General features: G+C 41.8%; 3 protein-coding genes across 4 annotated transcripts in view; 1 reads left to right on the top strand and 2 right to left on the bottom strand.

Moving 5' to 3' along the window:
• Window positions 1-1,572: 1,572 nt before the first annotated feature.
• Window positions 1,573-7,009, bottom strand: LOC129826209 (cationic amino acid transporter 4-like). Its single transcript, XM_055886666.1, has 5 exons — window positions 6,868-7,009; window positions 4,708-5,775; window positions 3,708-4,420; window positions 2,919-3,027; window positions 1,573-2,104 (listed from the first exon to the last, which is right to left on the bottom strand). The coding sequence occupies exons 2-5, from the start codon at window positions 5,687-5,689 to the stop codon at window positions 1,893-1,895; spliced, it is 2,016 nt and encodes a 671-aa protein (XP_055742641.1). The 5' UTR covers window positions 5,690-5,775; window positions 6,868-7,009; the 3' UTR covers window positions 1,573-1,892.
• A 3,770-nt stretch (window positions 7,010-10,779) lies between these two features.
• On the bottom strand, window positions 10,780-17,243 carry LOC129826213 (protein DGCR6-like). Of its 2 annotated transcripts, XM_055886672.1 has the most exons (7): window positions 16,201-17,243; window positions 15,866-15,935; window positions 13,189-13,301; window positions 12,672-12,832; window positions 12,429-12,529; window positions 12,125-12,265; window positions 10,780-11,343 (listed from the first exon to the last, which is right to left on the bottom strand). In XM_055886672.1, the coding sequence occupies exons 1-7, from the start codon at window positions 16,296-16,298 to the stop codon at window positions 11,263-11,265; spliced, it is 765 nt and encodes a 254-aa protein (XP_055742647.1). In that variant the 5' UTR covers window positions 16,299-17,243; the 3' UTR covers window positions 10,780-11,262. The 2 variants fall into 2 exon arrangements, with proteins under 2 accessions (XP_055742647.1, XP_055742648.1); XM_055886673.1 differs by lacking the exons at window positions 15,866-15,935; window positions 16,201-17,243 and adding an exon at window positions 13,539-13,808.
• LOC129826207 (rasGAP-activating-like protein 1) overlaps window positions 13,885-17,549 on the top strand; it is a 76,456-nt gene continuing 72,791 nt past the window's right edge. Inside the window, exons 1-2 of the mRNA XM_055886664.1 lie at window positions 13,885-14,564; window positions 14,960-15,016. Coding sequence (XP_055742639.1) covers window positions 14,500-14,564; window positions 14,960-15,016 — 122 coding nt within the window. The 5' untranslated portion in view covers window positions 13,885-14,499. The remainder of the gene's footprint in view (window positions 14,565-14,959; window positions 15,017-17,549) is intronic.

The raw sequence follows: 17,549 nt of genomic DNA on the forward strand, positions 1-17,549 counted from the left end.
CTGTGTGTGTGTGAGAGATAGATAATTTCATCAGCCGATGATTGTCAAGCAAATAACTGCCAGTCTCACGGTAACTGACCGTTAATTAACATAATAAACACATTTAGCATCTCCTAGCTTCCACACAAGCCACTGATGCAGACCTTTGGAACAGCTATATTTTAAAAAGTCTAATAAATCCATGTAATACACCTTCACAATGAATCCATTATTTATTTTAGACAGGTCTAAAGAAGCATGATATTAAGAAAATGTGGTCTATTTCAGAAGAACAGAATAGCATACTCTGAGTTGTCCTTGTGTTAGGTTCTAATCTGGCTATGCTAAATGGCTGTGGGCTACACTAGTTCATTTAGCAGACAAGATTTGCTTAGAATTACGTGGCATTATTTTATAGTTTGAAGAATACAATTGAACAAAGCTGAATTAAATAGAAAGGATATTTTCTCCAAACACACACGCGGCTATTCTGTGTTGAGTGGTTAACAAAGAAATAGGTACACCTATATGCTTAGAACTATTAATGTAACTTTAGTTGTTCTACAAGCGTTGGGCTATATGTTTTGATTTTTAACACATTGTAAGGCTGCATGATGCGACTAATGATGATTTGAAAAAAGACGCTTGAAAGGCATGAGATCTGCTTTGCTTTTTGCGTAGGCTGTACACACTACATCAGTCCCTCATTCACAATTTGACAAGCACTTGATAATGCCTCAAATTTCCCGGCGGCATCCCCTTTGTGTGGCCATTAAGCACCCTAAAAAAATCTGTCTTTTGCGTCCAGTGGCTGTTGTGCCCTTGGCCTGGAATGCTGCGCCCTCCGAAGCACCTCTCACTCACATGGCTCTCCAGCAGTGATCTGGTCTTTCTCACAGGCTACAAGTGAAGACAGACACATCGGGGACGCAACTGTGCGCGTCTTTATACAATTCCGAGGTGCATATTGAAGGTATTGGGAAAACTGTCCATTTACTTTTCAACAGCCAAAAAGAAGAGTAGGCCACTATCAAAAGTGACCGTAAATGCATTATGCATGTAATGCATGTAATGCATTTTTATGGTAAAAATGATCTTACTCAAGCTTGAAACTCACGCATTGCTTATGTATGCCCGTTAGGCTCTGCACCCTTTGTAAAGCAGATTAATGTGCTTAATTTTAAGAAGTTATTGGCCCCTTTAGTTGTGATACAAACCTTATCAAAACATATAGGCGTATGGGCTAGGCTGCATGACGTGTGCGACTATGATTTGAAAAAGTTAATTACATTTGCATCGACGTCAGAGTGATTCGAGCGACAATAAAGTGCTGAGTACCAGGCAGTTAGCAAGTTTGGTAGGCTACTAACAACCATCAGCAGCATCTGAGCTTGGAGAAGCCTAATTACCGTGACTAAACGGTCACATGGAATTTGACTGTCTACATGACTCATGACTGCCGGTGTGGCAGTAATATGGTCGCCGCAACAGCCCTAATCATGATTCAATGTATGCCATGATCATAAGCACTTTCCATCTTCCAAAAACATTAAATTGTGAGTGCCAAAGGGACATTAAAGTTGAGAGCAATGCTAACAAAGAAAAAACACCTGTGCTGGTTTATTGAAATAAATAATATCGTAAACAATGTTGGATAGCTATAAAAGGTATGTTCCCATATTAACAGATATAAATATGTTTCATAATGAGAGTGAGTCCCATCCTGTGATGTGTGTTTACTAATGCAGAGAAACAAAGCCTTGTGGGGTTGCACATCAACTGTATGAGGCCAGTCACACGAGGGAGGGGTGACAAGAGAAGAGAGTGAGGTAATGAAAGCAGTAAAAGTATACGAGCAGGAGCTGATAGACGATAATGGCCCACTTTAATAAGAATGGCTCCCTTCTTACACATCATCTCTTTGCCTGCTGCTCCTCAGCAGACGGGGATGGAGTGGTGTGGAGGGTGCTGGCGTCACGCTGTCCATTCGGCTGCACAGACTGGACTGTCTCTACCAGGCTGCCACTGGGGAGCACCACGTACCTGGCTGCCATATCCTTTGGCTGCAGCTCCCTCAGGCCCTCCTTACTGTGCCAGATCCCATAGCCAAAATACACGAGCAGACCTGGAGAGGTGCAACACATACTGTTAATTGAATTTGAATATTCTAAAAAGCACCTGGTATTTGTTACAGCATTGGGTAGCACTTTTGAATATTGTTTGACTCCATAGAAACATACGCTTACATAATCAGAATCACACAGACATGTTGTTATTGTTATCATACTGTATGTGCAACTCTGTTGAGAACATACAGCTATAGCAGGAATATGGTGGTGCTTAACAGTCACCACAGCCTATAGACACATCTTGGCCAATCCCATCTGTGTGTTATGGTCACAACTTTCACCAGGGAAATTATTACTTAGACATGGCTTAGCCCAAGCCCCTGTCATGTCCAATATTCCCTGTGACGCCAGTTAAATCTCTGTAGGCAGACAGGTGTGTTTAAATGGTTTACATGGTCCAGAAGACCTCTGAGCCCATACAGCCACTCATGTTTCCTTTTATGACAGCAAACTCTATAGCCAATTAACGCCTTCTCACTGCAGCAGGTGTTGGCTAGAAAACTCACTGTCTCTTCAGGGGTTTACCTGGTGGGTTTACGCTCAAGAAACCTGCAGATGTTTTAATACAAACATGTACCCTGTACAAAACCCTGTAGGTATAAAACCCTGTTTCGTATCCTGCTATTTATCATCAATCAGTATTAAGTAACCATACTATTTGTCGATCATTTAGGTTAAAAGGCACAGTATTTCAACCACTGAATGCAACCATTTCAGTTCTGCCTGACATGATGTTTGGCTAGCAAGGTCTGTCTGTGCACATGGTCTTTACACAACACATATTTGTGCCATTAGCAGATGTAATCTTACCTGCAGCCACCCATACAGTAAAGCGGATCCAGGTCATGGGGCTGAGCTTCAGCATTAGGAACACATTCATGAGGATGCTTGCAGCAGGAATGAATGGGACCAAGGGTACCTAGAAAAATTACAACAACAAACAACCATGCTGACATGCATTAAAATTTGTCAAATAGCCTTCCTCAATTCGATAAGTCTTAGTCATTGACAAAAAGGAAGCTGGAGAGCCAAAAAGACCACTAGTCTTTACTAAAAGATGAATAGAGCTTGGTTCACTTAATATAATTCAGCAGAATGAATAGGTTGGTGCCAGGGGGAACATGGGTCCTGCTTGAGCTCACAGAAACAGCTTTTATTTTATATGAGGAGCAGATCGACCACACAGCGGAGAGTGAGTGTCTTCTGGGACTCAGTCTAAGAGCTGGCTGATAATGTGGCTCCCTGAGTCCCTGTCTACTGGGCTATAGGCAGTCTGGGCTCTAGTCAGACTGGGCAGAGTTTATCACAACTGAAGTGTAGCGACAGCTAAAATTAGTCTGTGAGAGACTTGAAACTCATAAAGAGTAGTATCAGTTTATCATAGCTACATAAGAACTTAGGGAAATATAAAAGGCTGTTTGCTCAACATTATACAGATAATAACTAAAGCAAGGGTTTAGTTCTGCTTCCGTAACTGTATGAGTGGGCCCACACTATTCTATACAAGTGAAAGTCAACAAAGCTGTGAATGGCTTTGCATTTAAACTTTGGGCATATGAGCAGACATATAATACAAAAGTGAGAATCTGTTTGGCTCACCTGGAAGGTTTTGGTGTTGACATGAGGTTCATGGGCATATATGACGACCAGGCTGAGGAGGAAGGTTGAGCCAAACACCACTATTAGCAGGGCGAAGCTCCACGTAGGCAGCTGAAGCTGGTTACTCCCAAACACAAACACGGCACAGAGGGACACTGAGCTCACCATCACCGCCAGCACAGAAAAGGCCACCACTTCCCCTGGCTCAAAGTCCCCCAGCAACCTGCCCAGGTAAGGCTCCCAGCGGGCCTTCAACACCCCTGGGGCACTCCGTTCCCTGGTATTCTGCATCTCCACCAGCTGCAGCTTGTCTGAGAAGGACTCATACTCTTTCAGCTCCCCACTGTCCTGAGCTATGATCTGAGACTCTGAGACTTCGGGCGAGGGCTCAGGGTTAGAGTTGGGGGACATGGTGGAGTTAGCCTTGGAACTGGTCCTCTCCTTCTCAGGCTGGAAGCGCAGCACGATGACACTGGCTGCCACAAAGGTGTAGGCTAGGAGGGTGCCGATGGACAGGAACTGGACCAGGGCCTCCAGGTCAAAGATGAGGGCCATGACGGCCATGAGGAGGCCAAACACCAAGATGGCATTAACAGGGACCTTGGTGACAGGGTTGACCTTGGCGAAGAAGGAGAAGAAGAGGCCATCTTCCGCCATAGCATAAACAATCCGAGGGAGAGAGAAGAGGTTGCTGAGTAGCACTGTGTTCATGGCTGGAAAAGGGGATGGAGAGAGAGTCACATTATTATCAGCGCAAGAGACCTACTGTATGAAGTAAAAATAAATAAAAGTCACACATTTGCCCTTCAATCATTTATATCATCAACTAACCAAAATAAACTTAATGACATGATACATTGGTGTAGCCTCGTAATTACCAGACTGATTACTGCTGTGCTATCATGATTCCGTGGTAGCAAACCATTCATGTAAGCTTGCGACATCAGGTGGCTTGCGAGGCTAACATTGCTGTGGTTACAGTCTTTCAAGAGACACTTACCACAGATGGACCCTACTGCCACAATGTAGCCAGCCCAGCTGTAGCCTCGGCGGAAGAAGGCGTCAGACAGGGCTGAGTTTGGGTCGAGCGAGTGCCAAGGCACCATGAGAGTGAGGACTGTGGAGACCAGGATATAGGCTGTGGCGGCCATGCCCAGGGAAATGGCTGTGGCCATGGGAATGGCTCGCTGGGGGTTCTTTGCCTCCTCACTGGAGGCTGCAATCACATCAAAGCCAACAAATGCGTAAAAGCAAGTGGCTGTGCCCGCCATCACCCCATTGACACCGAACGGTGCAAAACCTCCTTCCTTCTGGCTCCAGTTGACTGGGTCGGCTAGCACGAAGCCAAACACCAAGATGAAGAGTATGACAACCAGACTAACGGCTGAGAAGATGTGGTTGAGCCAAGAGGAGACTCGCACTCCGAAGGTTATGAAGATGGTGGCAACAACTAGAATCCCAGCAGCCAGCAGGTCAGGGTAGTGGGCGATATAGGGAACATTCCACTTCATTATGTGGTTCTCTGTGTAGTTCTGGATGGTGTGGTTAAACATGGAGTCTAGGTAACCACTCCACGCCCGCGCCACCGCGGCTCCACCAATCATGTACTCCAACACTACGTTCCAGCCAATGAGAAAGGCCCAGATCTCTCCACAAGAAACATAGGTGAACATGTAGGCCGAGCCCGTTCTGGGAACACGAGCTCCGAACTCTGCATAGCAGAGGGCAGCCATCAGGGAGGCGATGCCTGCTATGAGGAAGGAGAGGACCACGGCAGGTCCAGCGGTGTCCTTGGCAACAGTGCCAGTCAGGACGTAGAGGCCAGAGCCCACCATGCCCCCAACACCCAGCAGGGCCAGGTCCACCATGGTCAGGCAACGCTTCATTGACGTCACCATCAAGTCATCATCCAGGGTCTTCAGTCGGTTCAGCCTCTGGCAGAAACGCACTGCAGGGATGCAGCCACGCCCGCAGGTCGCCATGGTTACAGGATCACACTCAGCAACTGGACAGGGTCTTATCAGTCAAGATGCTCAAACTGGATCCATTCTTCTCCTGATCGACTAACCTGAGAGACAAAAACACACATGCATACCATCATGGAGGGACAAAGCAGCCATCATTGAATTTGCCCTGAAGCCTGTGACTTCAGAGCAGGTAGGCAAAAGCAACTCAACTCATCCATCAATCACCTATCCACACTGCTGCCTGATGTCATATTGCTGATGATGCTGCGCTTTCCATGTCTGCCCTCATCAAAAGGTGGAAACAACATGTTCAGAATTGCAGACACATTTTTCGTATTTGCCTTATGTGGGGTAGTTTAATAAATGTCTATTGGGTCTATCTGAGTAATGTAAAACCTATAAATAAAGCTATAAAGTATGCAATTTAACAAATGTGATCGCTCTGTTTAAGACTGATTAATAACTGTCCACACTAAAGAGTTCAAACATCTGCTCTGGGTGTTTGACACGTCTTATATTCACTGGCAGTCCAATAGGCCTAATGATGGTAGGCCTGTTGGCTATTATATTCAGCTTCCTTATAATGAGACTGACTAGAAGTAGCCTAACCATATTCATACACAACTGTTTGGTTATGATTTAACGCTGTTGTACCAAAATCAATCATCAATGGACGTTTTATGTGATAGAATACATTTACAAATTGGACCATCGGTAGGCGGCTTTTTTGATGCACCGTTTCCGACAAACTGCGCGCGGCGAGCATATGGCGAGTTCTGCCTCAATGCTAGAAATACATTACGTAACGCTTTTATTCCCTAGAAATAAACACCAACACAAAGTGAAGCGACCCATACATCTGCCCTCCATAATAACCGGGGGATTCGTGTGTAATAGAATGAATGGCTTTATGTATACGTCGTTTTCACAAAATCCACATGAATAATTTAAAAGAAAATGGAAACTCATGCAAATATTATTCATGACAAACGGTAAGCTATTTCAATAAAGCAATGGCTGACTATTCTATGACATTTTACGTTGTATATTGTTTTATTATGGCACAAACAAGGTGGTTCAATAGGTAGCCTATGCCAAGAGCCAGGTGAGAAACACAACCATTGCTGCTATTCTGCATATATAGTGTAATATAAAACGTTCTATTATGGTAACAAATTAATTTATTGGTTTACCTTGAATGCTGAATATTGCTTATCAGTAGCCTATCTCGGGCCGGGTTGATATCCCTTGAAGCTCAACGGAAGGGAGGAAGGTGGAGAACCAGAGGATAGTGAGCTGACCGAGCTCTCTTCTTAAAGGCACAGTACTGGTCTATTGGACATCTGATGACGATTGGTTCAGCCACCAGACAAGCGTCGCATACCCCTTCTAAGACATTGCATGCATCATCAGTTCCTTGCCATCGACTGTATCACCGAATGACAGATTGCTATACCATAATATGGTTAGCCGAAACTTAAAATACTTATCCACAAGTTATAAAATCTGGAATAAGTCAGTAATGCCTGGGAAAAGGCACCCAAAAGGCCTGTGTACAGCCCGTGTTTAAATGGATAGTTCAAGAAAATTCTAAAATTCCACAATGGTTTCCTTACCTTGTTAAAATGTATGGACAAGTTATGACAACAATCCATGCTTTTGGTTTAGTTTCCCTGTTACTGTTTTCACATGCTAACGTTTTAACATAATGGCATAAATCCCATTCAAGTCATGGGACAGATATTAGCATTTTTCGTGCACCATCTCCAAATCATCTGAATGTATCTATAATTGATTGTGAAGCTCTACAAAGTCCCTTATAGATGTTTGAACATGATGCTGAAAAATGCTAATATCGGTCCCATGACTTTAGCATGTGGAAACAGTGCCAAGGAAACTCAACCAAAGCACTGCCTGGTATGGCAACTGCTCGGCCTTCGACCGCAAGGCACTACAGAGGGTAGTGCGTATGGCCCAGTACATCACTGGGGCAAAGCTTCCTACTATCCAGGACCTCTATACTAGGCGGTGTCAGAGGAAGGCCCTAAAAATTGTCAAAGACTCCAGCCACCCTAGTCGTGGACTGTTCTCTCTGCTACCGCATGGCAAGTGGTACCGGAGCGCCAAGTCTAGGTCCAAGAGGCTTCTAAGCAGCCCCCCCCCCCCCCCCCATTTATGCTGCTGCTACTCTCTGTTATTATCTATGCATAGTCACTTTAATAACTCTACCTACATGTACATATTACCTCAATTACCTCGACTAACCGGTGCCCCCGCACATTGACTCTGTAACAGTACCCCCTGTATATAGCATCGCCATTGTTATTTTACTGCTGCTCTTTAATTATTTGTTACTTTTATTTCTTATTCTTCTTTTTTTTAGGTATTTTTTTAACTGCATTGTTGGTTAAGGGCTTGTAAGCATTTCACTGTAAGGTCTACACCTGTTGTATTCGGCGCATGTGACAAATACAATTTGATTTGATTTGATTGTTGTCATACAGTGCCTTCAGAAAGTATTCACACCCTTTTACTTTTTCCACATTTTCCACGTTGTGTTACAAAGTGGGATTAAAATGTATTTAATAGTCTATTTTTTTGTCAACGATCTACACAAAATATTCTGTAATGTCAAAGTGGAAGACAAAAGACAAATTTGAACTTATTTTTAATTAATAAAAAATTACACTAATAGATTTTGATTAGATAAGTATTCAACCCCCTGACTCAATACATGTTAGAATCACCTTTGGCAGTGATTACTTTCTGGGTCTTTCTGAGTCTTGTACAATATTTGCCCTTGTTCTTTTTTAAATTCTTCAAGCTCTGTGAAGTTGGTTGTTGATCATTACTAGACAGCCATAGATTTTCAAACTGATTTAAGTCAAAACTGTAACTAGGCCACTCAGGAAATTCAATGTCATCTTGGTAAGTAATGTCACTGTATATTTGGCCTTGCGTATTAGGACTTTGCCAGTGCTTGAATCTATTCCATTTCTTCATCCCAAAAAACTCCCCTAGTCCTTGCCGATGACAAACATACCCATAACATGATGCAACCACCACCATGTTTGAAAATATGAAGATTGGTACTCAGTGATGTGCTGTGTTGGATTTTTCCCAAACACAATGCTTTATATTCAGGACAAAAAGTTCATTTCTTTGCCAATTTTTGTTGCAGTATTGCCTTATTGCAAACAGGATCCATGTTATTGAATATTTTAATTCTGTACAAACTTCCTTATTTTCACTGTCATTTAGGTTAGTATTGTGGAGTAACTACAATGTTGTTGATCCATCCTCAGTTTTCTCCTACCGCAGCCATTTAACTCTGTCACTGGTTTAAAATCACCATTGAGGGGCCTCCTGAGTGGCGCAGCGGTCTAAGGCACTGCATCGTGGTGCTTGAGGCGTCACTACAGACCCCAGGCTGTGTCACAACTGGTGTGACCGGGAGTCCCATAGTGCTGCGCACAATTGGCCCAGCGTCGTCCGGGTTAGGGGAGGGTTTGGCCGGGGGGTCTTTATTTGGCTCATCGCGCTCTAGCGACTCCTTGTGGTGGGTCAGGCGCCTGCAGGCTGACTTCAGTTGTCAGTTGAACAGTGCTTCCTCCGACACATTGGTGCGGCTGCCTTCCGGGTTAAGCAGGCGGTGTTAAGAAGCGCGGTTTGGCGGGTCATGTTTCACATGACTCGACCTTCGTCTCTACCGAGCCCGTTTGCAGCGATGAAACAAGATCATAATTAGATTTCATGAAATTGGGGAGAAAAAGGTGGTAAAATACAATTGAAAAAAAACATTTAAATCACCATTGGCCTTATGGTGAAATCCCTGAGCGGTTTCCTTTATCTCCTTCAACTGAATTTGGAAGGATGCCTGTATCTTTTAAGTGACTGGGTGTATTGACCCACCATCCAAAGTGTAATTATTAACTTCCCCATGCTCAAAGAAATATTCAATGTCCGTTGTTTGCGATTGGAAAAGCTCCCTGGTCTTTGTTGTTGAATCTGACATTTCAACTTTTCATTTTATATTAATTTGTAAAAATGTCTGAAAACATTTCACTTTGACATTATGGGGTATTGTATATAGATGACATTACAAGATGACATGGCTTCATACACTGGGTTGTTCTGAACATAATGAGCCTTTGTCTATTGTGAAGAAAATTGGCCGTGGAACATGCACCTGAATGCACTCATGAATCCATTCCATGCGCACCAAAAAATGATCTGCTTCTTTGAATTGCCTTGTGAAATCCTAACACTAAGATTTAATTTTATAACTTAGCTAGTCATGTAGGCAATAGAACAAGCTTTCAAATGATTCCCACCTGACTCAGATTGCAATTTATAATGGACTGTTTTTAGATTGTGTAAACCACAAGTTATTGTATGAGGGCTGGGATGCAGGGCTGTGTTCCAAACAAAACAAATACAAGTGTGCTTGCTCTGGTTCCTCAATTGCACAGCTAAGAGATCAAAAAAGCACCTTATAGTGGAAGATTATTCTTTGAGTCATAAGGTGCATTGAAATGACTTAGGAACTGTGAACATTTTGGAGAGATGTGTCGCCACAGTCAGGCACCAGTTAGACCCTCACTCTAACCCTTGTCATTTCCGTGTCTTATGTTGCACCTACCCCACATTTTCAATTAATATTCTTATGTTACTGAATGTATCCAGAGTATTTTAAGATTTCATTATTAACAAATACAGTGAAAAGTACAGAAAATGTAAAATGCACATTAAATCAACAGTGCAATGTTTGAATTCAGGTGTCAGGTGAACTATTGTGTCCTCACCTTAAGTCTAATAATTTTCTCATAATCTCCAAACTCTTCCATTTGAATTGCCACCATGGTTATGCATATGCTTTCATATTTCTTCTGTAAGAAACATTTAAATGTAGCTCTATCCATATAGGCCAAAGCTGTCAGAAGAATTAATCTACCATAGTAACTCATAACTGGATGCTACAGTATCAGAATGCAAATTATATTCAAGTCCTCTATGTATACTACTAGTCAATTTTAATACCTTTTAACCAATGTAGGTTGACCCTATTGTCACTGACTAGACTAATAATGAAACAGGAGTCACAATCAAAGTAAATTGACTTTATTTCATGAACACATTTTACAGTGGCCAAAATCATGGTAAACATGTAATGTTGATAAACATGAATGGAAAATAATAATTTCATGACATCACAAACATGATAACTTGGATGAATAATATGAATTATTTCCATTTTTTATCTGTGAGTGAGTGGGAACACAAATAGAAACATATCTACAGCCTTCAGTGATTCTTCAAATTCCTGCACTCTCATCAGGGCCCCATTGCCATCCAGAACCAGTGATTTCTACATAGAATCCCAAAGCAATACAACTTCTTGGTTTCCATGTGCATTTAAGGGAACACACAACTCCTGAGGACATGAACCTGAACCCTGAGCCCCGCTCAAGTGCTCACTAACAAGAGGACAGGATGCTCTTTGAAGTGTCTATCCACTCTAGGATATGCTCTTCAGTATCCAGTGCTTTATTTAACACAATCAGACCCTGTCTGTGTGTGTGTCTGTCTCATGACAGAACTCCTGACTGGGACTCTTTCTGTTGAAGTTTAAGGATCAGTTCAAGCAGGTTAATCTGCATCGTCAGCTCCTGCAATGACAAGAATGGAACATGAAATCTCCTGAGTCATTACAGACCTACTACTACACTGGACATGCAACTTTTGCCGGGTATGAGCTGCTAGTGACGCGCGCCGATTGTTGTCAATGAAGCCTGCTACACTGGCTGCGTGAGCAGTGCAGTCCCACAAAACCAAGAATGCGTTAAGCTGCTCACGCCCAAAATCATTTTTATGTCTATGTGTGCATTATGAAGGAAGTTAGAGGTAGTTTTGCTAACTAGCGTTAGCGCAATACCTGGAAGCCTACAGGTACGTAGGAGGTATAAAAACTGTTTCATTGCTGGAATCTTGCAGTATTCCTTTAAAGTGGCTGGTGCTCTGCTTGCACTGACTGCCTCCAGGATATGCTTCCAGTGAAGCAGCTAAAAACCCACAATAATTTGTCTACACCTGCAGCATAACAGGTCTGTTACAATGGTGGAACGAGAGAGCCTCTACCACCATCTACTGGAAATGTTTCTGCACTGCAATCTGTGTTTCACCCCCTGATCCCAATGGAAGTGTGCTTAGCTTTCAACACCTCAAACGGTACAACAAATAATTTCTCTAGAATTCAAGGCAATACATTTACCTAAATACATCTGGATTATGTCAACATTAGAATGGTAAAAAACTAAAATCTACCATATTATTTGATAGAACAGACATCTGGTTATGAGCTTATGTAGAGGCACACAATGACATTGAACAATTATGTTTCATGCATCTGCCATATGCACAATAATGTACATTTACAAAGTGTTGATTCACCTGGGGATTGGTGGTTATGTAAAACCCTGGGACTCCAGCCATCTCCAAGGTGTTCTGCTGGTCTATCACCTTTTGGTCCATCTCCACCACAATCTTCTCATCCATCATCCTTTGCTCCTCTCTCACTCGAATCTCCAGAGCCTGATAGAGACAATCATAATGTACTCAGAAATGATCAACATAATTTAACTCTGTGGCTGTGATTTAGAAGGATGGATGTTTCGATAACATGTGAAAAACGAATAACAGCACATCAACAACAAAAAGACTAATAAAATGGCATGATGCTCTGTCAATTCCATACCTCAGTTTCTCCTTGTTGATTGGCTTTCATAACTGCAAGGTTGTGGGACTTGCAAACCTGTAGGGCTTCTTTATGCTTACGAACCAAATCCTGCTTGAGTGCTGGGCATGAGGAAGAGAATAGAGACATTGTAAGGTCAAAGGACCTCAGATCCCTAGTATAATGGGCACACCAACATACACTCAAATGGTTATTTTTTTTTACATAAGACAGAACATGTGAAACCTAAAGAGAGACACACACCTCGATGCTCACAGTGCAACTTTTGTCTCTGGTTGTACAGATTCCTCTCAGTCAGGTGCTGGATGTCCAGGAGTCCCTGTACTATATCATACACTGTTCCATCGATGAGTGCCTGAGCCAGGTCACTCAGTGTGGTGTAGGACAGGCGCTGCTGAAAGGAGCTGGACATGGGGGAGAAATAGTTAAACAGATTTGTGTCTGGAGGTCAAGTCTAGTTTCTGTAACGCCTGGGGTGTATTCACTAGGAACCAAACAGACTGAAACAGGGATGGGACTACCTGAACTACCTTAAATTCTGACATGCCTCTGACATCCAACATCTGTAGATATCTTACATGCACTCATGGTTCCTAGTTATGTGGAGAATCTCAATTGCTTTAACTTGATTACTCACCTTCTCAAATAATAAATTGAAAGGGACCATTCGATGGGTTTTTAGATGGACGCGAGGAAAGAAGATGCGAGGAATAAGGTGAATGCAATTGAGATTCCCATAGGGCTAGGTTGGGCTGGTTACCTGGGCAAATCTTTGACAAGGGTTTGTAGTTCTGAAAGTAAGTAGTAATGTCTCTCTTGTTGTTTTGTAGAATCATTCTGCTCTTCGTAAACCGCAGGATAACTCTCCATTTTCTAAAGTGAAGTCAAAGAACCATATCAATCACCAAAATCCATAATATTTACACCAGAAGGTCGATGTTTTTAGCTATCCCCGAACTATCTTTCGAAAAATCAAGGGAGCCCAAAGGAATTCCGAGTCATGAATAAGTCAGCAATCCATCATGCTAGCTAGTTAGCTTCACTCTGAGCCAAAGCACAGGTTATTATCAAACCCTTTACCGTAAAAGCGTAGATGAACCACATACTTACTAAGTTACCTAGCTACAGTTATTTCCTTTAGACGTTCATCAAAAGGTAGTATACACAATGTATCGTGCATTTCTGCTGTAGCCCAGCAAACAATCAGGTAAGCGGCTGATGCTCTGTGGAAGGACCCTAACAAAAGGTTTGTTGTCTATAAGATGCCTGCTTGTAATTAATCTTTTCATATGATTTTTATTTAATGTCATTTTTGTTATCAATCTTAGTATGTATTATATTAGGAAAGATAAATATTTAAATTGAACTTAACTATAAATTTACACAAACAAAAGCGAGTTGGGGGCGCGAGAACTTGCAGAAGTTAAATTCGTCCGCTAGATGGCGTGCGCCGCACACTGTCTGTCAATCGAGTAAGGTGAAGATGCAACAAGGCGAGCAGCTGAGCATCGCTAATGACTTGAGGATGCTAGTGTTCGCAACTGTGGTTGACCGTGTCATGTGTGGTTTTTCGGCAGGTAGTGAGACTCCAATGAAGCCTAAAGATGTATAGTTTTTTAAAGTAGCTACTATGATCTACATTTTTTTCATTAAAATAGGTGTCTACAAATCGTATCTGGAAATTCGAAAATACGCATAGGGTGATTTTTCTTCAAAGGACCGAAATGAGGAAAGTAACGTTAAATGTCAGTCAGAAAATATAGATTTGTTTATTGGCACGATACTTTAGATATATAAAACATTTGGTTGTTTCCACACAAACATTTAAAAACATTGTTGTTTGTTTGCCTACACTGGCCTTACGCTTATACGTTTGCAACGTGACTGTTAATTATATATCTAAACCTGTACAATACAAACGATACAACATTGATTAACATGGGCTCGACGCGCCGTCACGCGCAAAAGGTGCCAGAAATGAAGAGAACACACTTGCTGATGAGGGGAGCACCGTAGTAAGGATCGCGGATGGGCAGATGAAAACAAGTGGCAAAACCACTCTCTGTTAGAAATGGCCAAAAACACATCCCTATATTTCCGTATTGTAGAGGGCAGGAGCCTACCAGCCAAAGACGTGTGAGTATTTCGTAATTGTAATCATGCAACAGGCAGCAATTACTCCTATTTGCTTATTTATAGGTGTCTCGTTGTGTGAAGTACACTTATAGGAGGTACACTTGTTTGAAGTAAAAAATACCTTTGATTTACAGATTAGTGTATTAAAAATTAGTATACTTGACAGGTTCTCTAAGAAATGTCTATCAATAAGTTCTTAAGCAAATAAGTGAAGAGATATCTGTAGGTTTCCTCTCCCACTGGGAACACGCTGGTTGAATCAACGTTGTTTCCACGTAATGTCATACGTTGAACCAACGTGGAACAGATGTTGAATTGACCTCTGTGCACAGTGGGGTTCTACCTTAATTCCATTTTATATATTTAACTTTTTTTTTTTTTTTTAATCTCTGAAGCTCTGGGACCAGTGACCCATATTGCATTGTAAAAGTGGACAATGAAGTTGTGGCCAGGTGAGTCCATCAAGTCCTATACGTTCTTGTTTTGTTTGCTACTTAATTTGACTTTTATGATCATAAATGCTATTGATAAGTGGGCTATACAGTTACTTTAGAATTTCATGTAACAGCAAGTGGCATGCTGCTGCCAAGAACATGAAAACTGATGTACATAAGGGGACAACTATAAATGCAAAAATATTTATCAGTTCAAAGGAAACTATTGTATCCTATCATGTTGTCCTTACTCTAGACTATACAAAACCTCTGATTACCCTTGCACACACGTTGAATTCAAAACTGGATGAGAACACAATGTATGATGAGGGAGTGGTGTGTGATTACTGATCAGGACTGTGGTGTTCTTAGCTTGAGCCCCCCAAGCCCATGAGAACCTGATCCAGGGCTTGCCTTTAGGACACCAGCAGGTAACCATGGTTCAGGCAGTGCATTGCCCTGTTTTTGGCTGTGTGTGTCTCCACACAAGCAATGGTGTAAGTTTGTGTTTGATATTCAGGGGTCGGGGTCAGTGGTTTTTGGTGTCAGTTCACCCCTCTAGGGTTTCCGAGGTCCCCCTGGTGTTAAAAAAGCTTTGAAATTGTTATTTCTGGTGAATTCTGAAGGGAAAATACATTCAAAAATGTCCTGATCATTTGGTCAATATACCCCAATAACAAACTCAGAAAGTCACTGCCACAACCCTTCTTTAACTACATTTAAAAAGTCAAAACCCATTATTCTATTTGTGTACTCTTAACCACATGGTCTTCAATAACACATTTCTTATACCCAATTAACATCGAAGGAGTCAAGGCAATCTGAGTTGAGAAACGTCTTACTTGGTTACACAACTCTAATTCTCACCTGATGACTTGTTCGTCCTCTCCTTGCCTCAACATGGATGGTGCTCTCTCTCACTCTCTGTATTGCGTGTCTTTGAACAATCCCATAATCATATAACCAAATACCATTATCACATGACAAAAATTGCTGGACTTAACAGTGATGGGGTTAGCTTATTAACATGAATTAGATTAGCAAAGTTATTAAGTTATTGTCTGGCAATATGTATAGCTAGTTAGCTGACTACATAGTACCAGTCTATTGAATTGTACAGTGTAGTTAGCTATACCTATTGCCAGACAGTAAATAAATAATAGTGAATAAAAGCAGAATCAAATGAATCAACATTTACTTACAGTCCTCTGCACTCCCCCAAAATCTTATGTCCTGCACTTTTCTCCTCTTTGGAATTGGCACCTCCATTAAAGTGGAACTGACAGCGTTTTAGCAACATGAAATCTTGTTAAAATCTGTTAATATAAACCCCCAGGAAGAATGACAATTTTTTTACATGTTCTGACAAGCGAGCACTTAGATATGGTAATTTTCATAAATTCATTGAATGTTTGGGAATGACATATGCTAAGGCATTTCTGAAAAATTTATAGCAATCTAGTGCGAAAACGGCAGAGCAATTGGACGATTAATAGACACTGCAGTAAATAAAACTGAATACAAATATGTTTTGTCCTGGACTGGACTCTATGCAGACTGGTGCGCAATTTCCAATCAGAGTTAGTTGGCCTATATGCAAATAAGCCAATTGCCACACGGGCCTGCCGTCATTTACTTTGAACTGGACTGTGTGTTTGTTTACAGGCAGTAGCAACAGCGAGACTTTAGATCATTAGAACACATTCGCCAAAAGCCACAAAATACACCTGAATGTATTTCTGCAAATACGTATGTAAATACCACGGGAGTCCTCTTACATTTAGGAACTTCACAGTACTATAGATCAAGCAACCATGAACAGGTAGGCTCTCTCTCCCTCAGTTGCCTATGCACATCAACAACTAATGCTAGCCAGAGTGAGATGAACTAAAATCTAACGAGGGAACCCAGACCTTCTGAAACTTTTTCAGCTAGTTGGCCGTCAAAATTGCACAGATAAACGATGGGGAATAGTAGCCTGCTCTTCCTTCTGCAGCTTGCCTACCAATGCATGCTTGTCCCAATCCACCTTTTGACAACTGAATGGGATCTTGCTTGCCTGCCAAATACATTTGATTGACAACTAAGATATATGCTAACTGTGGATAAGTCAATTCACATTTCTTGCTAGCTAACCAAATGATACATGCATCCCTAGTTGTAGCCACTGAAAAATGAAATGAGGGGAAAAGTCGGTCACTCAACCACTCCTCCAATGACATCCTCCCAGCAGCTAGCTAGCTAACGTTAGGCTCCGTGTTTTTAGCTTGCTAAATAAATAGCTACGCTAGCCTAGGGGTGTCAAACTCGATCAGTGCACGGGTCGTATTGGGGAAAAAAACTAATTCGCGGGCCAGACATAGCCTATTTGTTTTTATAAAAAACGTGCAACTGCGACCCAAACTGGCCATTGCTATGGTTTTCAAAAAAATATGGTCCTTTGTAATGTCTACTTAGGTACATAGGATACTGTATATAGCATTTTTACATGTTAAAACAAAATAAGCGATACATAATATTTATCCAGTATTTGCTGCTATGCTTGCATATG

The sequence above is a fragment of the Salvelinus fontinalis genome, chromosome 28 (genome assembly GCF_029448725.1).
Source record: "Salvelinus fontinalis isolate EN_2023a chromosome 28, ASM2944872v1, whole genome shotgun sequence".
Taxonomy (NCBI): domain Eukaryota; kingdom Metazoa; phylum Chordata; class Actinopteri; order Salmoniformes; family Salmonidae; genus Salvelinus; species Salvelinus fontinalis.